The sequence below is a fragment of the Spinacia oleracea genome, chromosome 2, assembly GCF_020520425.1.
Source record: "Spinacia oleracea cultivar Varoflay chromosome 2, BTI_SOV_V1, whole genome shotgun sequence".
NCBI lineage: Eukaryota > Viridiplantae > Streptophyta > Magnoliopsida > Caryophyllales > Amaranthaceae > Spinacia > Spinacia oleracea.
This window is the reverse complement of record NC_079488.1, coordinates 74,948,605-74,975,533: the sequence shown is the minus strand read 5'-3', so window position 1 is coordinate 74,975,533 and position 26,929 is coordinate 74,948,605. Positions and strand designations below refer to the sequence as shown.

The window sequence follows — 26,929 nt, the reverse complement described above, 5'->3', positions numbered from 1 at the left end:
TTCTTCCAATTAACTAAGGTAATTGATGATTTCTTTTGGAAGAAATTAAGTTATTCCTTAAATGAATCACCTCCGAAGACTTTGTCGAAACAATCTCTTGGATGATTGAGGGAGAAAACTCATTCATATCAGATATGTACAGATCAATAGCCTATAAATCTTAATATACTCGTATAACCCTCGAGAGGAGGGTCTCATAATGTATTTCTTCTTATCTTTCAAAAGAAAAAATTTGTTGATATTAGATTGAATTAAAGGTCACATAGTCGAGCGCCTTCAACTCCGATATGTAGTATACGTTTGGCAACATAGCTAGCTGATCAGTTGGCTAACATGAGATATATGTGTTGATTTCGTAGGGTTATTTTTCTTACCTACTTTTAAAAAATATTTACTGTTACTACCTCTGTTTCAAAATGATATTTACACTTTTTATTTTAGTCTGTTTCATAATCATCTTTAGATTTGTTTTATACTATTTTTTGACATGAAAAATTACTATATAACCCTTATTATCCCACAACATTTATAATTTTTCACCCATTACATCTTACTTTTTTCATATATTTTTTTCTTACATTCACCCACCTTTTTACTCATTTCTCTGACATTTTTCCTACGACAGTTTTTTATTATCACCGATCGAGTCAGGCCCGGCCATTGGGCGGTCCGGTCGGATACACAGCACCGGGCCCAAAATTTAGGGGGGCCCAAAAAAAATTTGACAGTTGCATTAAAATTTAAAAAAAGAAAGAAAAAAATTTAAAGCATCTTCTTCCTTTCCCTTCCCCGTGAATTCAGTCAAACCTGCAAACCCCAACTTCCCAAAACAACTCTTCAAATTCTTATTCTCTCTCCTTCTCATGATTTGATTTCCAAAAATCAGTCATTAATTCTCTTTAATAATTTCCTTAATTATCTCTCTTAAAAAAAACTCTAATTGACTGAATTCTTCTCCTACACTTCTCTGCAATTATGAAAAAGTATTGTTCATCCTTGTTTTCCTCTCTATCAATTCATTTTCTGAAAATATCCACCTAAATTCATGGTGTTCAACGGATAAATTTCATATATTTATATATGTATCAAGATTTAAGATATCTTAAATATCAATATCTACTTCGAATTATTTTCAATTCAAAGAGCCCTTAATTCCTTCAATAACGTTAACGATGCAGTTGGAATTGAGGCTCTGAATTATAAGTCTATAATCAGGTATATTTTCTCTCGCTTTCATGGATTTTGTGTTTATTTCATCAGTTTTTAATTTTTTTCCGGCCGGTTTGATTTTGTTTCTTAACATCAGTTTTTCCAGATTTTATTTGTTCATCTTATTTGGGGTAAAATTGTTAGATATTTTTGTCTCCGAAATTTTATTTTTCACATTTTTGTTCACCGTTTGAAAGAGATTTGTTTGATTTGAACTTAGATTAATATGAGATTTTATCTGTTTCATGTCACTTTATATTAAAGAGGGGAAATCGGGAGTTGCAGTTGCTGCATTGTATCTATGTTGTTGCTATGTTGTTGCAGTGTGCATTTGTTGATGGTGTGTTGTTGTTGTGCTCTACTACTGCAGTGCTGCTTGCTCTGTTGCGTGCTTGTGCTTTTATCTTAGTTAATTTGTTGATGGTGTAGTGGTGTACATGTTGCCTGACTGCAATGATTTTTTTTTGACATTGGAACTGACTGCAGTGATTGTTGCAGTGACTGCATTGTATCTTATGTGTTAATTTGAATGTTGTTTAAATGTTGTTTAATTTCAACTTTTGGTAAAAAAATTATCTTATTTACCAAATAAATAAATAAATAATATGTTTATAGTTAATAATTGGGCTCAAAATTTGTTTAGGCGCCTCATATGAGCTTCATTGATAAGCTTAGCACAGGGCCACCAAATTCTCAAAGCCGGCCCTGGATCGAGTATGCATGGTTAAAAAAAAATTTAAGGAGATCATCATTGGTCATCATGGTCGATATGATCCGAGTTTTAATCATTCAACTGAATACTAATAATAATTAATAATGATGATTATCATCGAGTCTGAATAAATTAAATGAATCTTCTGTCTCATAATCTGTATATCATATGATAATATTGTACGGAGTATCAATAAATTTACCCGTAGTATAGGTTAATTATGCAAATGAAATAAATGCATTATGTCTACCATCTACCTTATCAAAAAGGAGGTACATAGTTTGATAGGTTATACAAATGCCAAGCAAAGTACTTTGTCTGCATTCTGCAACCTCATGAAGAGGGGGGCAAGTGAATGAGCCTGAACCCTAAAGCTCTCTGGTTAATGGTTATTCACTTACGGTTGAGTTGTCTCCTCTTTCTCAAAATAGAAATTTTACTCCGTATTTATTTTGTAGGAAAAAGCCACCATTTTGGGAAATCATCTCTTTGAAAAGAACAAAAATTTACAAAGTAGTCTTGGAATGTTTAGGTACGGGGTTAAGCTTAATGTTAGAGCCAAAAATTCTTGCACTAAACCAGTAAAATTTGGATACTCTGTATATTGTTTTTAGATTACATGCCCGTTTTTTGGGTAAGTATATCCCTCATACTCACCCCAAACATCAGACTCTACCACATCAGTTTTTCACTAAATTTTATTATTCAGACTCACACAAGACTCTCTTTATCTTTACACATTATCACCAAACTCACTCAACTAAACTCCTAAATAGGATAAAGTATGTTGATGTTATATACTTCCTCCATTTTTTTATTATTGCACCATTTTCCTTTTTCGGAAGTTGCATATTAATTGTCATTTCCTTTTTTAGTAAGTTTACTTACATGAAATGACATTTTTATCCTTGTATGGGTGGTGCGGACCAAACCCCACTTGTTCTTTACCTACAACTTGTACTTAATCACATGGGTATTTTTGTCAATCTCTCACCTTTTACCACATTTCTTAATTCTTGTGCCTAATGTAGATGGTGCAATAATAAAAAAATGGAGGAAGTAATTTGATTTGGTTAGAGAAAAAATAGAATCTTAAATGAGTTTTGAATTTTCAGACTCACTTCAAGACTTGCTGTAGTCTTTTACCATATTATTCCAAGACTTAGCTCGAGACTCACCTTAAAGACTTGAAATAAACCCCCTTAAATTAATTTTTTTGTCCAAACCCGAATAAAACTAGGATGGCCCATGGTTGATAAATCATACCCTAATCCAATATTTGAAAAATAATCTCAATTTTCAGTACTACAGTAAGTAATGGCAACATTTCCCCAAACAAACAATCTTTTCCCAAAAAAAAAAAAAAATTCTAAATTTGTATATTTTTTTTTTTTGGCGTTAACACCCGGTTCACCATTAGGGCTAATCCGAATTCAGGGCGAGTTTTGGATGGATAGGTTCCAATCCCCTCCCAATTATTGTTGCGGGAGATCGAACACGAGTTCTCCCTACCAAGTTCTGCCCAACCACCACTAAATCAACAAGCAAATGATTTCTAAATTTGTATTTACTTGTATTATTTTGTGAGAAAGAGTAGGTGGCGCCGAGACGGTGAGTAATGTTTGAGAGGTGGGCCTCGCAGGCGGAGGAGAAAGAAGTTAATGCCGCAATTAGCCCAATGGACAAACGATATTTATAGAGTATATTATATGGATCACAACATTGAGACACTGACAATGCATAATATAGAGACAAGTGTGACAACTCGGATCGGACAAGGTCATCAAAAAAATCTCTCTACCCCTGCTTTGCATCAAAAAAATTCCTCATACATGGAAAATTTGTTTGGCAAAATTTGTTTGGCATCAATGAGGTTTTCAAAATCACTAATAATGTATAAAATTAATTATTTAACACTTTAAAATATTTATCTATTAACTTTGTTTTAATAATATAAAAGTTAGAGAAAACTAAGTAAAAATTATAGAAAACTGGATAAAAGTTATGTTGGTGCACAATAAATTTATTGTACACCTTGTGCATGTAAGACCTTTTGATCCAAACTAGTTTTCCTTTACTTGATTCTATAAAAGAAAATGGGAGAAGATGGTGTAAATTAAAGGGAAGAATGGAGAGGTAGGTAAGGAGGAAAGGTGGAAAGGTGGAAAAATGTTTCTATCCCTTTCAATTGGATTTTTTTTCCCACCTTTGAGGGAGTTATGAAAAAATTTCAACACTTGTCAAACCAAACAACATAAATAACTGAAAAGGGGAAAACCGTTCCCCATTATTTATTATTTATTTATTTCCAATTAATTTCAATTCAGTTCAGTTTAGGAGCATACAATTCAGTTCAGTGCAGTTCATCTCTAAATAAATGGGCCTTAAGTTCACCTTCAATTCTTTCCACTTATTTCAGTTTGGAAAAATAAGTTCGAATAGGATACGTTTAAGATGAATAAGGGATACACCAAAAATATTTTTGTGACTAAACAAAGTTATGATAAGTTATATCAGTCCTAATAAAATTTGGTAAGTTTGTATAAGGATTTTTTTGATATTTACCACGTATTAAGTTTCATGTTTTTGTATTTAGCACCTTATAAGTTGAAATTTCACATTTACCACCTAAAATTTGTCAAACGTTTTACATTTACCACCACTTAACAGAAATCATTCAATTTTCCATCTGCATGGGTCCCACTTAACTAACTTCATTGATTTAATTTCTTTTTCCTCGACATGAGGATCAATCCCCTCTTCTGTCAAAAAGAAAATAAAATAGACTAGTTCTTTCTCTTGTTCTTAGTCGCTTCTCTGATTCCATAATCTCAAAGAAAAAAAAGTTGATGTTTCAAGGAGAATAATACTAGCATCGCACAATGGGTTTATATTATCATCATGGTCAAGCTATCATTAGAGATAGGGCTGCCAACTTTACCCTGGCCCGATGGATAACCGATCTACCCGACCCGAATAATTGATGAAAATAGATGAAACATGAATTTTAATCGGGTGGGTCGGGTGGTGGATCGGGTCAGATCCGAGTGAAGACATATCCAACCCATCACCCGACGCACCCATCCACCCTTTATTTTTATTTTTTTTTAAAAAAGCTTTTATTAATGACTGACACAAGAATACACGAGTAAAACTAGAATACTATTCACCTAGGGTTTTATTGACGCAGTCAACTTAATTCTCTGAATCTCTCACCCACCTTCTCCCAATTCTTTCACGCAGTCACAACTCACAAGTCGCCGACACCGCTCTCCTCGTCTGAGATATCTATGGTATCATCTTCTTTTCGGCCTCCTTATTATTTTATCATCTTCTATTTCGATTAAAACCCCAGTGTTTCGAGTCTTGTTTCAGTCACCGTTTTGTTTGTTTAGACACCCTTTTGTTTGTTGTTTAATTGCTTAATTTCCCTTTTATTTGTTGTTTAATTGCTTAATTTCCCAGTATTAAATCTCAATGAAATCCACTAAATTCGTGTAATTATCAGGTTGCTTTGGAAAACCACTAAATTTATGCTATTGCTTCTTACATTAATGTCGATTGGTTTGTAAGCACTTTAACCCATTAAGCACCCGATCGGCCACCCGATTCATCCGTGGATGATGGGTGGACCGGCTATGGATGAAGGGTCTAGCTGTAGACACCAATTTTGTGTCTCCCCTAGAGTCCAATGACGATACCGCCAATAGATTTAGGCGATTGATTTCCAAGTGCAAGCGACCAGTTGCAAAGGACATAATTCAATTCAATTCAATTATGAAATTTCGTTCAACATTCAAGTACAAATCTCAAAGCAAACACAATTCCAATCCAATCATAGCCTAATTCCGAAATCCAACTCCAATTCATAATTCAAAGACATACAAATTTATCGCCAAGTTCAATTTCTATTCCAAACTTCCAATTCAAAGATACAAGCCTTGGGCCCAAATCCTAACCTCGGGTTCCAATTCAGGCCCAAACACATTTCCAAAATACAATTTCAAAATCCAAGTTCAATCTCAAGAAACGGATGCTACCATCATTCTTTGTGGCCTTTTCCACTCAAAATCCTATAAGGAAAGTCAAATTCGGGCGCCAGCCTCAAAACCGAGCATTCCGGGCGTCGACCCGTAAAACCGAGCGAATCCCGTACAAATCAGCAATCTCAAGAAACTTCCTCAAAAATATATCTTTCAAATACATAAATATCCATTCCTTAACCTCCAATAAAAAGGACGAAGAAGGTACAAAGAGCATCTTTTGCAAACCGCCAAAACGAGCAAAAGGACAAAAGCGGCGCGCTGGCTTGTACCAGCTGTCCTGTGTCACGTGTACCTGCGCCTGGCATAAGGCCAGAACCTGGAGCTGTTGTTCCTTAATCCAATAAATTTTTCCTATAAATACCCCATTTTTTCCAAGAACAAACGGGGCAAGAATCACTCAATTTCGAGTAGCGAAGCTCTGCCAACTTCAAAACTCTTCAAAGTTCAATATTCAAATCCTTCACTGTTCAAGCTTCAAATCCTTCAATATTCAACACAAAATCTCTACAAAACACACTCATACAAACACTTCAAGATATAAGTTCAATGTTATAATGTCCAAAGCAATTTGGGAGTCCAAACATGGAAATCAATCAACACCTAAATCTAGGTAAATTTCCAAGGACTCTCCAAATCAAAGTTTCTACCTTTTTAATTTCAAGTTTACTATCCTATGATGTTCTTGTGTTGATTCATACACACTTGAACTGGGATATATCAAAAAGGAGTAATCTTTGAGGGGATTTCATACTTGAAACCCCCCCAAATGATCATCCAAACTCCTTCTACAAGTTCAAGTTTCAATATTTATGCTTTGTTTTCAAAAAACATGATTAGTAAGTTGAAGCTTTCATCCTTGAAAGTATTCCTTAAAACAATCATACAATTTTACAAAATCCAAACCTTTTCAAAAGTGCAAGGATGTTTATGAAAAGTGCAATTCCTTTTCTAAACTAGAACACATGAACATTCATCTTTTATGTTCAAATACAAGTCCCATTTTCAATATTCTATGATGTTTAAGGTTGTTTGTAATCACTCCTTAAACTAGAGTCAACTTTAAAAGTTATGGAGCATATTAAAGGTGAGACCTTTTTAACATTAGAAGGTTTAAACTTTAAGAATTAAGTCTCCTAATTTCAATATTCAACTCCAATATTCAAGTTCAACATTCAAGTTCAATATTCAAGTTCAATATTCAAGTTCAATATTCAAGTTTTATTTCAATAACCAAAATCAAAGATACTTTATGATGAGAAACTCATCTAAAGTGGAGATTTTTAGAGAATTGAATCCGTGTAGGACGCACTTATCATTAAGTAGTCGTTTGGCGTTCGGATCTCAAATACAATAATACAATTTCAATATCGCACTTTCAATACCGCAATTTCAATATCGCACTTTCAATTATCTCACTTTCAATATCGCACTTTCAATATCGCACTTTCAATGCCGCAATTTCAATATCGCATTTCAATAACGCACTTTCAATATCGCACTTTTATTTTTTCAATTACAATTCCGCACTCTTTGCTCATCTTTTTTTAAGGTGATGTGGTTTTGTACGCATTTCAATAATTCCTTTATTTCTTGTGATGATGCTTTACATGTTTATTTCTTTCATCACCTCACATTCTAAATTCAACAACATACAAAAGGTTACATCACGCTTAACAAAGATAATTCTTGGACAAACCGGCCTTTGGTTCCTTTAATTAACTTTAAAGAAAAGTGACCACATACAAGTAGCAAATCTATGTTCTAAAATGCATGCTCTAACCAACTTAGTGTCATGATTAGGATTATTCGAAAACGATCCTTGTCTTGCATTCGAATGTACTTTTAAAGCTCGCCAAATAAGCAATTTGTTCCCTTGCCCGAATCTCACCCATTCGATTTCTAAGATTCAATGCCTTATCCACAAGAGTCAACTTTGGTCTTTCCAAACCGGACCCTTAAATATTTTTTGGTGGCGACTCTAAATTTAAAATCTACAAAACCTGTAGGGGAAAACATATCCACGATGCTGGAAAAACAACCCCTTACAATCTGGCGACTCCATTGGGGATTTCTAAATTTCAATTCGATTAAACGAGCAGCCGTTGAGCAACTTGCCACTGCCACGCTCAAGTTCTGGATGCCAGCAGTAGCGCTGGGCGCAGGCCCCTGCGTCAGGCGCTGATGCCTGCATTAAGCACAGTGGCTTCCACTGGCTGGCTGCCCATTCTTCACAAGTATTCGAGTGGGTGTTCAGTTCAGATTTTGAATTTTGAAGAACGCTCCCAAACCTCGAGAACGAATGCCAAAAAACGAGCTTTTCAAATACAATATTCGAGTACAATTGTGATTTCTAGGCATGGCATGCATACTTTCAAAAACCATACTTGTGCAAAACGAATTTCTACCTTGCCCAACATGAATGTGTTCTACATTTAGGTTAGCCCCGAGGGCAACAAAATGGCCACTCTCCATATGGTTCCCGACCAAAGTGTGTGACCATTTCCGCGCCTACCGAAACTTGACATTTGCTTGACGTTCCTTGAGGAAGTGAAACAGTTGTTGCCCGATCTGCCTCTTAGTCAAGCACCCTTTCGACACCCAAAGCCGACTACTTTCATCATACAAAACTTAGACCGACCTTAGGTTGAGAACTTTTCATGTCGCATTCATATCCAAGTTAGTGTGACAACGTGCTATTTGTGCATTGTGTGGGCGTCTTTGCACGCGTGAATGACTAACCTCGAGTTCTAGCTTTGCCAAAACCATTAGCCTCCAACTAGGAAACCTAACCCCTAGGAGCATCATCCAAACCTCATGCATCTAAAATCTCCGATTTAGGTCTTTTAGGAGTGCCACTCCATTTGATTCAAAACCCCTAAACACGCCTCACGCACAAATGCCAAATTCAAGAATCCAACCCAAAGACGTCATAATGCCGGATTTTCGAGTCAAATTTCCAGATTCAAGTTTCAAAAATCCAATCCAACGGCGTCATAATGCCAGATTTTCAAGTCAAATATCCAATTACAAATTCAAAAACCCAATCCAACGGCGTCATAATGCCGGATTTTCAAGTTCTATGTTCAAAACCTCAAGTTCAAATTTCCAAATCCATGATGGCGTAATGCCATATCTTCAATTCAAACTTTCAAATTCAAATCTATGTTCAAAACCTCAAGTTCAAATTTTCAAATCCATGATGGCATAATGCCGGATTTTCAATTCAAACTTTCAAATCCAAGTTCTATGTTCAAAACCTCAAGTTCAAATTTCCAAATCCATGATGGCGTAATGCCGGATTTTCAATTCAATCTTTCAAATTTCAAAATTCTATGTTCAAGGCCTCAAATTTTCAAGTCCATGACGGCGTAATGCCGGATTTTCAAGTTTCAAATCTCTATTCAAAATCTTTCAAAAATTGAGTTCTAATCCTAAGCTCAAATGCCTAGACCCATGGCGGCCTAATGTCGGGTTTTGAAGTTCCAAAAATTCCAACACCTCCAAAATTCAAATTCAAAGCCTCATCTTCTATACAAACCTCTCCTTTTCAAATTCCAAAATCAAACTCCAATTCAAGCTCAAGTTTCAAAATTCGCTTTCAAGATTACAAAGATTCTTGCTTTCCATTACTCCCAAATACAAAATTCAACAGCCAATTCGACGGGTTGAAAATCCCTTGAAATAATCCAAACCCCATACAAATTCCAACGGGTTGAAAATACCTAGAAATAATACAAATTCGATTTCCAAAAAAAATTCCATCGGGTTGAAAATCCCTAGAAATAATACAAATTTCCAAAAATATTTCCAATGGGTTGAAACTCCCCAGAAATAATACATATCCGATCTCTAAACTCTTTCAATGGGTTGAAATTCCCCTAAAATATTCCAAATCCTACCACGAGTTGAAATTCCCCTGAAATATTCCAAATTCAATTTTGGGATGAAATTCCTTTGAAATAGTTCCAACTGGTTGCAATTCCCGGAACAAACATACAAAATCCAGTCGGTTTAAAGTCCCCTTTTGAATTTTCAAGTCCTAATACAGGGTCGCAAATCCCCAGAAATAATACCAGAAGGAAGCCTCCACAAAAGAATAAAGCTCCTTTCGAAAATATTTCCAACGGGTTGTAAGTCCCGATACAAGTACAAATTCTTATAAAAATCCCAATAGGTTGAAACTCCTTTGAAATTTTTCCAATGGGTTGCAAATCCCAATCCAAGTACAAATCCAATGGGTTGAAATTCCTCTAGAATAGTTCCAACGGGTTACAAATCCCAGGACAAATTTCCATATTCAAATGGGTTGAGGTTCCCTCCAAAATGCTTCAAATACAAATTTTCGAAAGGGTTGAAATCCCCAAAATAGCTACAAATAAAAAATCCAAAAATCCCGAGTTTAGTGGAGTGGTGCTTAGAGGACTTCTAGTTCAAAGCATGCATTTGCATTTCATGTGTCCATTGTCTATGTCTTGAGTGGTCATGAGTCGTGTCTTCTGCATTCGTTCAAGTCCTCAGTGCACGTCGATGTGTCTAGGCTTCAAGAAACGCGTTGGCTTCGGCAACAAAGGGAAAGGTTGGGTCCAACTCCACTAGTCCTTGCATCTCCATCAATTCCAAGCAACCATGGAAACAATTGAGCAGTTCCACGAACTCATGGCGGCAGTGGCCAAAATCACCACCATGTTCGAAAAACTCGATTCTCGTTTAAGAGTAGTTGAGGCTGAGCATTCCTTGACAAACATTACAAAGAAGATCGAGGGCATAGTGAATAAGGCCACCAACAATGAGCACTACTTTGATACCTCTACTAATGATATATTCAAGGGGAAGGTTAACTTTCCTGAAGAGTTCTCCGCCAATGACATTCCCAAGTTCAAGACAATTGACAATCCTAAATACCATCTTCGAAACTTTCAAGCTGTGATGACCATCAAGGGGGTTGATCCCGAACTCTACCCAGTTGTGTTCCCCATGTCACTAGAGCCAACCTGTCAAAAGTGGTTCTACTCTCTCAAGGAAAAGGACATCAATACTTGGGAAGGTGTCGCTCAAACATTCATGAGCCAGTACAAGCCTAACATTGAACTTCAAACCACTCTACGTGAGTTGGAAGTGCTCCGACAGGGCAGTCAGGAAGGGTTCACCGCCTACCTCAACAAGTGAAGAAAAGTTGCTTCCCAAATGGTATCAAGGCCTTCAGAGAATAAGCTGGTCAAAACATTCGTTGCAAGTCTCCTTCCAAAGTACAAGAATCATATGGCCTACTTGGGCTCGAGACTTTCAAAAGGGCCTACGACATTGGGGTTGATATCAAAGATGACCAAGCTAGACAATGAGCTCGGGGCTGACATTGAAGAGGACCCGTACAATGATGACCAACTCAGTGATGACCCAGCAAGCGAGCCTGAAGAAATTGAGACTGATGGTTCCTACAATGATGATGATTGAAAAAGACGCACGCGCGCAAACTCGAGTCTAGCTAAGGATTCTATGTCTTTTTCTATGTTTTTCTAAGCTTACCCCGCAAGTCTAGCATTAAGGACCTCCATGTATGCATTTTCAATTTCCATTCAATAACATGAGCATTTACTACCTAACTTAATCGTCTTTACAAAAAAAAAACATGTGTTCAAAAGATCTTTTCAAAAGGGCTCGAAATTTTACGATTGATTCAAGGCACTAGAACACCAATGATATACGGAAAGACCAAAACCTGCAAAAAAGCACCCTTCAAATACAAACCGGGAATTCAATCCCTCTTTTCAAAATCAAACATAAAAAAAGCATCACAACAAAACTATCTTACAAAAAGCCTCCCTATTCAACCTACCTTACCCTATCCTTGGGATGAGGAGAAGAATGACAACATCAAGTTCAAGAATCTAGCATTCAACAGTCAAAGTTTAAAAGTTCCAAAGTAGACGAGGCACGCGTACAAGATTCAAAATTGCCGAAAACTAAGGAGGCAAGCATTCAAGACATAAATTGCCAAAAACTGAAGAGGCAAGCATACAAGATTCAAAATTGCCGAAAACTAAGGAGGCAAGCATTCAAGATTCAATTTTCAACAATCAAAGAGCCAGAACTTGACATGGCGTTATCTAAGATCAAAGCATCAAAATCAAGCCTGGGGAGAAAACCTAAACCTCTATCCCATCCATCTTTCAAAACCTAGCCTGGTAACAAGCCTCCAAAGCTAAATTGAGGTATCCAATCAAAGGTGTCGGAATCAATTACAAAATTTCCAAAACCAAGAGCTACGTATGGCCTGATTCCACCATGGATACGTAGGCAACCTCTCGCAGGGCTCGACCACTTCAATTTCAAAGCCTTTTTTCAAGATTCAAATTTCAATTTCAAAAAAATCAATTTCAAAATTCAAAAAGATCAAAAAAATTCACGAATAGATAAGTCGCACATGAGGAAAGAATATGATGATTGGGTGCCGCATATGAAGAAAGAACATGATGATTATGCGAAAGACTATCATTCAAAGGTTTTCCAATGCTCATCCCTTAACCATTAGAGCTAGACTGGGGGCTTGAACCCACATCATGACCTACCCTGCCTCGTGAGCCAATCCATCATGGCTCACCTTTTCAAAATTCAATTTTCCTAACTCAATTTCAAAACCTTTTGCATCCAACCTTAGTATCAACAATTGCATTACACATTTCACACACTTCACAGCTACGACCATATGATCGCCCTCCATCTAGGACCCTTGCATGGAATCCTAAGTTCGAAATCGAGTAAGAGCATATCAATTCAAGATCCAAGGTCTCATTTAGTCATATCATGCTGGGGGCTTCTGTCACACCCAACGGCGTCAGACGAGCACTATTTGTCCAAGCACATCAAGCATCTATCAAATAAATTCAAAGCGTCAAAACCGCATGAGTCAAATATTTCAAAGTTCAAGTGGAAACTCAGCGAAACCTTTCCTTATTGTGTCAAAGCAACTGTGTATCGGGGGTTTTTTACTCCCATCAAATATCTTGGTCTTAGATACATTAGCGCGCACATTCAATGTTCAATCTTTAAAATTTGTCAAAATCTTCCATGTTTCGAGTCCAAGTCAGTCAAAGGGCATTTCAAAAATCATGCATGAGTCAAGTTCAAGTCCTAGATCGGCGTCCTAGGTCGAGTCAACATTTGCGTCCGCAAGAGTCGAATATACTTTGAATTGCGCTTTTTCTAACCTAAAAATCTCAGTCAGTGGGTATATACACCCGAAAAAATGGGAATTGTTTTTTCATTTTGCATGCATACATATAGCCACAAATTTCAATTCACACACAACACATACCAGTTCAATTCAAACCTTACAAGAAAATGCAAACCACACCGCAAATATACGAGCCTTTTCCATGTACAAGATCCAAATTTCAAACAACACAAATACAAAGTACAAAAAACCCTTCAAGCCTTTTCAAATTTCAAACCTTTTTCCAAACCCATTTCAAAAATACAATATCCAAGAGCAATACAAATATCCAAAGAATCTGATATCCAAATACAAAAGCCTCAAAACCCTAAGGCAAAGTTATGATCTCGCTACCTTGTAGGATCGGAACAAGTAAAAAGGCTCTTCAGAGCCTCTTCAATGCCAAGGTTGTTCAGAGCCTCTTCAAATGCAAAAAGGCTGTTCAGAGCCTCTTCAAGTACAAAAAGCTATCCAAAGCTTATGTTCAAGAGGCTACGCGGAGCCTACCTCAAAGATTGGTTATCTAGAGTCTATTCAATCTAGGCTAATCTTAAGCCTAGTTCGAAATCAAGAGCACCAGCATCCCCGACAGAAGGGTGACACGTGTACAAAGCCAGCTAGCATAGTCGATTCAATCTAGACTATCCCAAGTCTATACAAAGCAAGCCTAAAAAATCCCCAGTGGCAGTACAAGTCTAGCCAGGGACTTCTATTTCAAGAGACTATTCAAGGTCAATACCAACGCCTAGGCTATCCGTGCTGAAGCAAGTATTCAAGGTCAACACCAACGCCTAGGCTACCCATGCCGAAGCAGGTATTCAGAGTCAACATCAACGCCTAGGCTATCCATGCCTAAGCTAGCATTCAAATTTTACACAATCGTCTAGGCTATCCATGCCTATACTTATACAAGACCCATAAAGGTCTGCAGTGAAGTCGTGATCTAGAAGTTCTAAGTACAAGATTCAAAGTACGAAAATTCAAAATTCAAGTTCTATAATCTCTAACCAAGCAAGGTTGTGCCAAGAAAGGCATCTACAATTCCAAAGTACAAAATTCAAGGTACAAACTTTAAAGATTCACGTTCTAAAACAACTACAAGCTTCAACAGTTCAAACCTAAAAAGGACTACCGTACAATCTTCAATACAACAATCCCAGGAGACACAAGCTCCGAGAAGTTAAAAAGTGCAAAGCATTATCAAGCCTCATACTCCCAGCGGACCCAAGCTCCGGGAGAGTCAAAGAAATTCAAATTCCAAGAGTCGGTAAAAAACTTTTTTCCCTAGTGGATATATTCCCCAGCGGTTCAAGCCTCAGACGGAATTTCAGGCAAGTAAAAAAACCCAGTGGATTCACTCCGGGTAATCAAAGTTCAAAATTCAAAATTCAAGATTCAAAATTTTCGATGCCAAGCTTCGTTCTAAGTCAAAGGCGGAAAACCAATACAATCCATACAAAGATCAGAGTCTTCAAGCCACACATAGGTAGACTCTACCCTTTTTCTAAAGCTTATCTTATGCAGGTACCAGCGTACAAATAATGGTCTTGATTACAGAGCATCTTGACCATTCTCCGTCCCTTTCGAAATACTTTGACTTGCGCTTTCCTAACCGAAAGCTTAGTCAAAGTGGGGGCTTCTGTAGACACCAAATTTGTGTCTCCCCTAGAGTCCAATGAAGATACCGGCAATAGATTTAGGCAATTGATTTCCATGTACAAGCTACCAGTTGCAAAGGACATAATTCAATTCAATTCTGAACTTTCGTTCAAAATTCAAGTACAAATCTCAAAGAAAACACAATTCCAATCCAATCACAGTGTAATTCTGAAAATCCAACTCCAATTCATAATTAAAATCCATACAAATTTAATCACCAAGTTCAATTTCTATTCCAAACTTCCAATTCAAAGATACAAGCCTTGGGCCCAAATCCTAACCTCGGGTTCCAATTCATCCCAAACACATTTCCAAAATAAAATTTCAAAATACAAGTTCAATATCAAGAAACGGATCCCACCATCATTCTTTGTGGCACTTTTCCACTCAAAATCATATAAGGAAAGACAAATTCTGGCGCCGACCCCAAAACCGAGCATTCCGGGCGCCGAAAACCGAGCGAAACCCGTACAAATCAGCAACCTCAAGAAGCTTCCTCAAAAATATATATTTCAAATATATAAACATTCATTCCTTAACCTCCAAGCAAAAGGACAGAGAAGGTACAAAAAGCATCTTTTGCGAACCGCCAAAACGCGTAAAAGGACAAAAGCGGTACGCTGGCTTGTGCCAGGTGTCATGTGCCACGTGTACCTGCACCTGGCGCTGCTGTGCCCTAATCCCAGAAAGTTTTCCTATTAATAACCCCTTTTTTACACGAAAAAAGGGGCAAGAATCACTCAATTCCGAGTAGCGAAGCTCTGCCAACTTCGAAACTCTTCAAAATTCAATATTCAAATCCTTCAATGTTCAAGCTTCAAATCCTTCAATATTCAACATAAAATCTATACAAACACACTCATAAAAACACTTCAAGATATAAGTTCAATTTTCTAATGTCCTAAGCAATTTGGTGTCCAAGCTTGTAAATCAATCAACACCTAAATCTAGGTAAATTTCTGAGGACTCTCCAAATCAAAGTTTCTACCTTTTTAATTTCAAGTTTACTAATCCTATGATGTTCTTGTATTGATTCATACACACTTGAACTGGGATATATCAAATAGGAGTAATCTTTGAGGGGATTTCATACTTGAACCCCCCCCCCCCCCCCCAAATGATCATCCAAACTCCTTCTACAAGTTCAAGTTTCAATATTTATGCTTTGTTTTCAAAAAACATGATTAGTAAGTTGAAGCTTTCATCCTTGAAAGTATTCCTTAAAACAATCATACAATTTTACAAAATCCAAACCTTTCCAAAAGTTCAAGGATGTTTATGAAAAGTGCAATTCCTTTTCTAAACTAGAACACATGAACATTCATCTTTTACGTTCAAATACAAGTCCCATTTTCAAGATTCTATGATGTTTAAGGTTGTTTGTAATCACTCCTTAAATTAGAGTCAACTTCAAAAGTTATGGAGAATATTAAAGGTGAGACCTTTTTAACATTAAAAGGTTTAAACTTTAAGAATTAAGTCTCCTAATTTCAATATTCAAGTCCAATATTCAAGTTCAACATTCAAGTTCAATATTCAAGTTTTATTTCAATAACCAAAATCAAAGATACTTTATGATGAGCAACTCATCTAAAGTGGATATTTTTAGAGAATTGAATCCGTGTCGGACGCACTTATCATTAAGTAGTCGTTTGGCGTTCGGATCTCAAATACAATAATACAATTTCAATATCGCACTTTCATTACCTCATTTCAATATCTCACTTTCAATATCGCATTTTCAATACTGCAATTTCAATATCGCATTTCAATAATGCACTTTCAATATCGCACTTTTATTTTTGCAATTTCAATTCCGCGCTCTTTACTCACCTTTTTTTAAGGTGATGTGGTTTTAACGCATTTCAATAATTCCTTTATTTCTTGTGATGATGCTTTACATGTTTATTGCTTTCATCACCTCACATGCTAAATTCAACAACATACAAAAGGTTACATCACGCTTAACAAAGATAATTCTTGGACAAACCGGCCTTAGGTTCCTTTAATTAACTTTAAAGAAAAGTGACCACATACAAGTAGCAATTTCTATGTTCTAAAATGCATGCTCCAACCAACTTATGTCATGATTAGGATTATTCGAAAACGATCCTTGTCTTGCACTCGAATGTACTTTTAAAGCTCGCCAAATAAGCAATTCGTTCCCTTGCCCGAATCTCACCCATTCGGTTTCTAAGATTCAATGTCTTATCCACAAGAATCAACTTTGGTCTTTCCAAACCGGACCCTTCAATATTGTTTGGTGGAGACTCCTTCGAAATTCAAAATCTACAAAACCCGTAGGGGAAAACATATCCACGATGCGGGAATAACAACCCCCTACACTAGCAGATGATGGATGAGTTTGATGGTAGATGGATCGTTGACGGATGGAGGCAGATTACGCTCCACCCGATCTACCTCTGATCCATTTCCACCCCTAATCAGAGGTAATCTTAAGAGCATCTGTTAATTCTCAAATTTTCCTTCTTCTTTAATCTAGGGATTGTGAAAATTAGGGATTTTTGTTTTTTCACTTTATTGTTGAAATTGTTCGTAGATATAATCAAGTTAATAAATAATAAACTATTTGTGATTTTTAATCTGTCTAATAAATAGGTATAGTTCTCAACTTTTTTTCTTATTAAATTTATTGTTCATACAATTAGGGATTTTAGATTTTCACTCAATTGTTAAAATTGTTGGTAGGTTACTCAATTTACTCTATGATAAACTAATTGAAATTGTTAATTGTTGCTTGATTGTTAGGGAAATTACTCCATACTCGAAGTTAAGTCACCTTAAGAACAAAGTAAGAGGTAAGTGTGGATATGAAGATGCTAGGCTTACACTTGGACTAGAGAAAATATGGGGCCCAAATTACTAGATTGCCCATTGTATGGACGAGAAATAGTGACAAGAGTCTATGAAAAATTTGATTGGGTGGATGAAGACATCACTGACTGGCAGTGAGATGTTAAAAATCAGTTAGTGTTGGATAAGAAGCTCCTGAAAATTGACTTGTTGCAATGCAAAGGGAACTCGATTGTTCAACGGGGAAAACAAGAAGTGTGTTGAAGAGAGGAGTAATCCTAAAGTCGTTGGAAAAGAAATGAAAAAGGAGGGAAATCAATGAAGTTAGTTAAGTGGGACCCACGCGGATGGGAAATTGAATGATTTCCGTTAAGTAGTGGTAAATGTAAAACGTTTGATAAAATTTGGGTGGTAAATGTGAAATTTCAACTTATAAGGTTTAATAAACATGGTACTTAATAGGTGGTAAATATTTAAAAAAAACCTCTAGATAAGTGAAAACCATGTGAAATGAACGCACGCTCTCATTCTCATCAGCGCTATTGTGACAAGTACGGTAGGCATGCACAAAGTAAGGATTTGAAATTAAGAAAATAAAAAGTTAAAGGTATTGATGGAATTCTGATCATTAAGGGAATTTTGTGACATATTACAAAACTTTAATGCTATGTTTGGGTACTAGAATTTCATTTAAAATTCTGGAATTGGGAAAATCCTTTGTTTGGGAATCAGATAATTTGAAATTATGCAATTGGCCATGTGCCGCATGAATAAGATAACTATTTTAAAGCAAGGAATTAGCCCAATTCCAAAGGTATTCATAAAAAGACCAAAAACAAGTAATTGGAAATGACATATTCTCGCCTATCATTTAAAATTACTCATGGAGCAGCAATGATCCTTCTTCACAAAACTAGCTTTTGGCCCGTTCTATGCACGGGCTATATTTTAGGAAACTCAATTTAAAAAAATGGTAAAATGACATACCAAAACGATAAAAGTATAAATGTATAATACTTCACTAAAAAATTTCACTGATAATTTTGATAGTATGGAGACAAATTAAAATTTCCAAGATATATTGGGTGGAATGATTACTTTTATCTCCCACAAGACCACAAATACATTCTTATTTTAGGAGTATAGCTTTTATTCAAAGGGTTTTTTTTAAAAATGAGAATAAGAGAAATATGCTAGCACGGAGTAACTAAGTTAAGCACATGTATTCTTTGGATTAAACCAAAGAAATCCACAAATCTTTAATATGCTAAGAAATTCACGATTATTGTTTGTTGGATTAAAAAGCTATGTCTCAATTTCCAAGTATACATGAAGTTTCGCACCCTATCCTTTGCATCACACTCAACAAAACTACCAAAAAAGAAAATGACCTAAGAATTAAGAGTTGTTGATCAAGCTAACCAGACGTGATATGTCAAAATTCTGGAAAATATCAAAGAGTAAACCATTTTCTAAAAACTCGAAATTATGCTTATAGGTCGAGTTAGGGGTGTGGTAGTAGTAGATGTCAAACAGATTTCAAAACAAAAATGCATCCATGTTGTCGGTTTTTTAAGTCGTTTGAAAAATAACTTGAAATATGATGATGATTGAGGCAAGTCAGGCAACGGAATGCAAAGAAGATGCACCATTGATTTAAATGGGCTAAACAAATGAATATAATGATAACATTATGTGAGGGGGTCGAAAAAGCACGAGGCTAATGCGTGACCTCGTCCCTCGTGGGTGTGACGATTCTTTTTATTCAATCAAGTGTAATTGGATTTCCTGTGAGTTTACACCCAATTGACTAGTAATATAGGAGTCGCCATTCAGTTTTTAAAAACAATGAGAAAAGCTGACAAAACCCGATTATCGTGACATAAAGGGAGTGCAATTATGTTTGACCACGACGGCCGTAGGTTCCCTTGTGATCCCTGGTGTGGGGATCTCTCAACATACACCCGCAAGGTAGAGATTGAGGGTTCGGGGGACTGTAACTACCGAGAGGAGTACTCGCTCGTCGATAACTCCAGAGGCAGGATATCCTTACTAGCTCAGCATAAATAATTGAAGGGACATGCGTTAACTATTAAACTAATCTGAGTTGATTTTAGCAATATGCAACATATAATACTAGATCGATCGCGATTATCTGATTTAAATAGCATTAAGGGACCTAGCATGATAATCCAATTTCCCTAAAATATTATATTTGTTAGGCGTGGTAGAACAATCAGATTTAGTTAGTTTAACAGTTAATAAAAAGGGCGAGGAAAGCAATTAAATCATAGAAAAGGGACACATTACGACGCACCCTTGAGAGGTGCGTCACGGTTCTCAGAAAACTAACCACTTTGACTTTGCTATTTCTCCTTTTTATTTAAAGAATCTCAAATTATGGGACAGGATACGTTCTGTTCGGTTTATGGATCGATTGCGACAGAACGCGTGAACAATTTCGCAGCGTGAGGCTTAGGCTAGGGGTTGGAGTCAATACCCAGAATATGAATTGTGTGTTGTGATTTCACGTCGAACTTGGGCTATATTTATAGAAAAGAGTTTGTGGAAAGATAGATTTGCAGAGCTCTAATCCACAAAGAATTAGGAAAAAACACGTACCCAGGTAATTCCAGCGCCCAGGCCTGGGCGCCGAAGATTTCGGCGCCCAGAGCCAGGCGTTGAAAATAGGGTATGGGCTGTTTTCGTAGTCAGATTCGGATTCTTGAAATCCGTAGTGTTTGAGACTTAATCGAGTCTTTTAGTGCGTATCAATTTCATGACGGAATGCGTCTGGGCCCGTTACGAACTCTAGGCTTGTTAGGATTTTAATTAATACGTAACTCTTATTTCCGAATCATATTAGGAATAGGATTCTCGCAGTTTTCTATCTCATTTAGGATTTATGTTGGAGTGTAACACCTAATTCTGAAAGGTTTCTATCTTTTATGACTTGCCACTTTTAGAAGCTACCCTTTACGGCAGTTACTATTTTTAGCAGGTTTCCATAAATAGCAGGTTTCTATAAATAGCAGGTTTCAGGTGAAACGAGAAGGGTGATTGAGATTCGTTATTTTATAGGAGATGCGTTGTCAAGTGGAGATTTATGTTTTCATCATCGAACCTTCCCTTTCGGGAATGGGGACAAAAGTAGGTGTCTACAGTTAGCCCCCACTTTGACTGAGTCTTGGAGTAAGACGATGGTCAAAGTATTAGACGGAGTGCGTCACACAAGCCATGGTGACCTGTTTTTTGCGAGGGTCTCACGAGCCCCCGAGTGATAACATTTGACTTAAGGGTCATCACTTTGAAGTGTCGACATATCCCTCACGTGTCATTGGGATTTGTCAACTGATAGTATAGAAACTCCCTCACTTTGTCAATGGGAGTAGCTACAGATGTTTTCGAAATCAAAGTTGTAAAGTGTAATTGGGCCTGGCCAAGCCCAATCACGAGGTAAAAATGTTTTTAAAGATTCTTATTTTTAGGGTTAGCTAAACGAGAAAACCCCCTTGTTTTTATGGGACGTAAAACGAAGGAAAATCCAGCACATCTTTATCTTTTTTTGGAAAAAACGGAAAACCAATCTTTGAATTTTTTGTGGAAAAAGGAAAGCTACTCACATCGTTCTTTTTTGGAAAAAACGGAAAACCAAAAGCTACTCACATCGTTTTTAGGAAAAACGGAAAACCAAAAGCTAATCACGTCGTTTTTGGGAAAAAAACGGAAAACCATACAGAGTTATCGCTGCAGCGACTAAGGACGTGCGCGGTTAGTGACGCAGACCCCGCCGGCTAAAGATGGCGAGCCTGTCCGCTAAGGGTGGACACCCCGTCCTATAGAAGTGGACGAATCTGTTTTGAAATTTGTTTGTGTTTATTTTTTGAAAATAAGGACCTACGTGGTTGGCGCCGTAGACCCCACTTGCTGAAGATGGCGAGCCTATTTCATTTTGTTTTTGAAGATTCTATTTTTCGAAAACTGAGGACCTGCGCGGCTAGTGACGCAGACCCCGCCCGCTGAGGGTGGGCGAGCCCATTTTGAATTTCTTATTTTGCCTATGTAGAAGGGCTTTTGTGATTACAACCTGTTGGTGGGTCGCAATATTTCCTGATCAGGTGTGTCCTTTAAGTGGGTCTACACTGTGTATATTTTTAACGATATTGCAAAATACCGTTCTTGGGAAAGAAATATCAAGATAACAGATATTTTACACAAAATAGGGGATTGCGCGTGCCCGACAGCGAATATTCGCTGTCTGGGAAGCATTTTCAGCGCCCAGCTCTGGGCGCGAGAATTTCTAACGCCCAGAGCTGGGCGTTGAAAATGCGAAGGGGAGACGGGTCTTTAATTCGCGGACCGTCTCCTTCCTTTCCCATTTCCACCATTTTCGCTCAAGCTCCTCACCTCTTTCAACTGATTTCTTGCTCGTTTCTTCACTTTTCTTTACGAATTCTACTCCAAATCACTTCCTAATCTTCCCAATGTAAGTAATTTTCAGTAATTTTGAGCTTTTTTGTCAATTTCAGTATTTTTGTCAAGTATTTTTATGCATGAAATTGATTTGGAAGTTTTTGATTTTATGCCCCTTTCCTTCAATTAGATAGTTGGAAATGTTCCACATAACATGTTAATTAGTTTGTGCATGTTAATTTTCGCAAGTATGTTGATTCTTGTTGAATTTGGGCATTTTTATGCTAGCCCCCGAGTATACCTACGACTCTAGTGTTTTCTTACAATGTAGGTGTTTTTGGTATATTGCTTGCGTTCCTCATAATTCATGAATGACAAATTATGGAAGAATTTTCATTTTGTTGGAGTTAATTAAAAAAATTTCACTTAGGGAATTTTTTGCTCAATATGAACTTAGTATCATGTCTTAGGGAACAAAAATTGTATGACTCCATTTTATGAGTGGAATGCACTCCTTTAGTGATTGGTGTGAGTGCCAGTTTTGTTAAAGGTAAAATGCCTTATTGTATTATTGATCAGCATGCCTGACGAGTCGTCACCTCCTTCTGGTGGCCACGAGGAGCGTGGCATGACGCGTCAGTCTACTGGCGCGGGTCCCCTATGGGTGGGTCCTGAGCTCTACGACGGTCGTGATCTGCACTACGACCTAGAGCACCACGTGACTTCCCGCCTTCACGCGAGGAGAGAGACTACGGTTCGCGGCTACGGCACAGCGACGAGTGAGACCGTTTTTAGTTTCCTGAGCTCGGACGCCCAGGCTTTGGTGAGGGCGAGCTCACTGTTTCCGGTGGTCGAGACCTTCTGGGAGATACTGCGGCTTAACATCTCCCTGTCCTTTCTGCGGTCGTTCATGAGGTGGTGGTGGGATACCACCAACACCTTCCATTTTCCTTGGGGTGAGATGACGATCACTCCCGAGGACTACACGGCTTTGACGGGCTTGACCTTTACAGGGAACCCCGTTCGTCTGAGGTCGGATGGCCCACCGCCGACTGTTGCTTAGGGTACCAGGCTCCTGGGCTCGTGGATGGGCATGAGATTGCCTTCGTACCAGCCCCGTGGGATACCTTTCGCTGACCTGATGTGGGCCTTGGAGCATGGGGTAGAGGAGTCGTCTTCGAGACAGGCTCGGCTGTTCTACCTCCATTTTATTACTTCCACTTTTCTATCGGGTCCGACTGACACCTTTGACCCGAGGTGGATAGGCATGGTGGAGGACATGTCTACACTGGGTGACTATTGCTGGGGCGATTTGGGCTATGCGACGCTCGTCGGCCAGATGAGTTTGGCGGTGCGCGACTCGGACCCGAGTAGACGTCACTTTGTCATTACATTAGCGGGAGTGCCGCGTTTGATCGAGGTATGTGCCTAGACTTTCTTTTGTTTTCTCGCTTTTACCGGGCCTCTTTTTTTTGATGTTTTATTGTCTTTTCCTTTTGTAGCTGTGGGCCTTTGAGCACTTACCTTGGCTGGCTCCCCGAAAGGGGCAAAGGCCTTTGGAGTACCCTGCCGGTCGTCGTTGGGGTTGGAAGAAGAAGCTGACAGTGCGTCCACCGCCCGATACCGTGTGGGATCTCATTTGGGACGGGAACCCTGAGCTTGTGCAGAATCTTATCCTCTATCTCGTATTTCGTCATTCTTTTTATTTTCTATGTGCGAGATCTGACCGTGTTTGTACAAAAACAGGTGGTTTGGACCCCATGGCTCTCTTTTAGGGGTACTTATGCTTCGGTCAGGGATAGTTATGCCCTGAGCCAGATGCGGGTCTTGTTCGTTGGCCGCCGGGACCCTGTCTGGTACCTGGGAGAGCGGGTACGTATGCAGACGGTCGGGGCTTTTTCGGTGCCTAGGCCTCCGCCTGCGACCATGCTGTCTACTCGTTCGATAGGCAAGTCGTGGAGGGTCCACTCGAGGACTGGCGTGCCGGCGACGGAGTTGGTGATAGAGGGAGCTAGCTATTATCAGTTTATCCAGGATTCTCTTCGTCTCCCGGAGCCTGGCGCTGTAAGTTGCCCTCTCTTTTCGTATTGATTTTAGTGTTTTCATGCTCGTGCCCATGTGTTTATGTCTACTGTGTTTTGTGCAGGAGTGTCCTGACCCTTCGTTGGGGGGATGGGTGCTTCCCGATGCTCGGATCTCGTATACCGGAGAGAGTGGATCCGAGATTGTGGAGACTTTCCCGGAAGACCGGGTTTTCCATGCTCCGCTCCCTGAGGGAGTACAGGCGGTATGCACCTTTTATTTGTGCACTCTTCTTATATCTTTCTTTTTACTTTTGTTACTAACATTCCTGTTTCAGGTTCCGGCCCGTACGGCCAACGCGATGGTGGGGGTGATCAACCGATTGAAGTCCGCGTTGGTTCGGGCCCGATCTGCACTTTCTTGCAGGAGCCCCCACTCTACTCGGGTAATGTGCCTTCTTTTTTCTTTTGATCTATACCTTTTGTTTGGCTTTCTGTTACTCACCCTCTTTTTGTCTTTTCTTGTAGACGGGTGCTGGACGAGCCGGGGCCGATGACGCGGGTCCCTCGGGCGGGGGACACGGTCGTGAGAGAGAGAGGGCACGGCACTCGCCCCTACGGCATCGCCGTTCCGACGCGGGGGTGAGTTCTTCCGGGGAGAGGTCCGAGCCGGAGCGTAGGCGACGTTCCGTGTCGGTGGCCCGAGAGCCTAGCCCCGAGTTGCAGTCACATCCTCATTTTTGGGGTGATTCTGGCTGGGGGTCCTCATACCACGGGGAGTGGAGTGGATGGACCGGCGAGGCTTGGAGACATGAAGCCGATGACGAGTCTTAGGCTTACCTCCTGTTTTGTATATATTCATTCTTGTATTCCGCATGTATATATATTTCTTTGCGATTTTTTTGGTGCAAGAATGTTTTGAGCCTTCCATGGGCTTTGCTTTAACATATTATAGTAATATTAGCTTTCTAAACCAACGAAGAATTTTGAAAAGAGAAAGAATTCCGTAAAAATAATGAGTTCATACAAGAGTGCACACATATTTTTAGACTAACCGACTACTTGGGGTATTACATATGCATGTTCACTATTTATCGTTTTTTGCCGACTCGTGCCATACTCCTTTGTTGGGCTTGTTCCTGAAAATTCTTGTGGCTTTGTTTTTCATTCTATTTGGTCTTGCCCGTGCATGGGTTAGGGTATAGTGCCCTTTGCAATATCCTTTCTTCTTGATGCGTTGCATGACTTTATTATTTTTTAATTTTTATTGGACCGAATCCTTGATAAGGATTGCCTACGTATCTTGTCAGTATCAGGTCGCGCGTAGTTCTAGCTTTTTGAAATTTTTTGAAAGGGTGTTCATTACACGTCTGCTTCCCCCCCAAGTGTTCGTGGTTCTTTTGATGGTTCGAAAAAGGAGTACGAACACTTGCAGAAGCGGGAGGATAGGTGGCAAGAGAGAATGACGCCCATACACGGGCGTAGGAAATATCGGCGCCCAGGCCTGGGCGTGAAAAATAACAGCGCCCATTCCTGGGCGTTAAAACATGGTCCTTCGCCTTTTTCTACTTTATCGAGTTTTATGCCGTTTGCTTAGAGTAATGTGCAGAATGCTTGCTTATGAGTCTTAACGTGTTTTATTAGATGCCTTAACTCCGGACTGAATTTTATTAAATATAGTACTTTTTCAATTGGTCTAAGTTCGTGAGGTTAGCGAATTCCGCTCCATCTATGTCAGCTAGTTGGAATGCTCCGCCAGGTAGGATGGTCTTTACAAAATATGGTCCTGTCCAGTTAGGCCGGAATTTTCCTCGAGGGTCCGTAGTAGGTGCGCGGACTTCTTTTAATTCAAAATCACCTTCTTTGATATTTCGAGGTTTGACTCTTTTGTTGAATTGCCTTGCGATGCGCTTTTGATACACTTGCACGTGATGTAAAGCTCTCAACCTCCGTTCGTCTAAAAGGACGAGCTCGTCGTACCTAGCTTGAACCCAATCAACCTCGGGTAGCTTGCTTTCTAGGACGATCCGGATGGAGGGAATTTCCAACTCGATCGGTTGAACTGCTTCCATTCCCTATACAAGGGAGTAGGGTGTTACTCCAATGGAGGTGCGGATTGAGGTTCGATAGCCCCATAATGCGAAGTGTAATTTGTTGGGCCAATCCTTATAATTTTCGGCCATTTTTTCGATTATGACTTTAATATTTTGTTGGCCGCCTCTACCGCGCCGTTCATTTGCGGCCTGTAGGGAGAGGATTTATGGTGTTTGACATGATATTTTTCGAGCAGGTCTTGGACTTCGGCCCTAAAGTGGGAACCTCGGTCACTTATGATTTCATGTGGAACCCCGTATCGACAGAATATGTTCTTTTCTAGGAATCGAGCGACATGTTTGGCCGTTAATTTTGCATAGGAGACTGCCTCTACCCATTTAGTGAAGTAATCAATTGCGACTAAAACGTACTCGTGTCCCCCTACGCCTGTTGGTGTTACCTTGCCGATTATATCTATACCCCAGGTGGAAAAGGGCCATGGAGAAGTGAAGGTGTATAGTTCTGAGGGAGGCAAATGGTTAAGGTTACTGAAGATTTGGCATTTTGGGCAAGTTTTTACAAAGTGATGGCAATCGGTTTCCCTAGTGGTCCAATAGTACCCTGAGCGGGATATTTTTCGGGATAGCATTTTTCCGTTCATATGGGGTCCGCACACGCCGTTATGGTATTCTTCCATTAGTCTTTGGGCTTGGTTTTGGTGGACACAAAGTAACTTGATTTTATTCGACGTGTACTTGTACAGTTCTCCCAGAATTATGCTATATTGTGAAGCGAGGAGGCTTAGGGCCTT

At 38.9% G+C, this 26,929-nt stretch overlaps 1 protein-coding gene across 6 annotated transcripts; it reads left to right on the top strand.

Annotated features, from left to right (window-relative positions):
- Nucleotides 1-790: 790 nt before the first annotated feature.
- Nucleotides 791-25,134, top strand: LOC130467933 (uncharacterized). Of its 6 annotated transcripts, XM_056837043.1 has the most exons (9): nt 791-1,215; nt 5,165-5,214; nt 17,056-17,286; nt 17,606-23,483; nt 23,566-23,724; nt 23,810-24,127; nt 24,210-24,350; nt 24,423-24,530; nt 24,613-25,134. In XM_056837043.1, exons 4-9 carry the CDS (start codon nt 23,151-23,153, stop codon nt 24,916-24,918), a joined length of 1,365 nt encoding a protein of 454 aa, XP_056693021.1. In that variant the 5' UTR covers nt 791-1,215; nt 5,165-5,214; nt 17,056-17,286; nt 17,606-23,150; the 3' UTR covers nt 24,919-25,134. The 6 variants fall into 6 exon arrangements, with proteins under 6 accessions (XP_056693021.1, XP_056693024.1, XP_056693022.1 ...); XM_056837046.1 differs by lacking the exon at nt 17,056-17,286 and having other exon boundaries at nt 23,077-23,483; XM_056837044.1 differs by lacking the exon at nt 17,056-17,286 and having other exon boundaries at nt 22,643-23,483.
- The last annotated feature ends 1,795 nt before the right edge of the window (nt 25,135-26,929 follow it).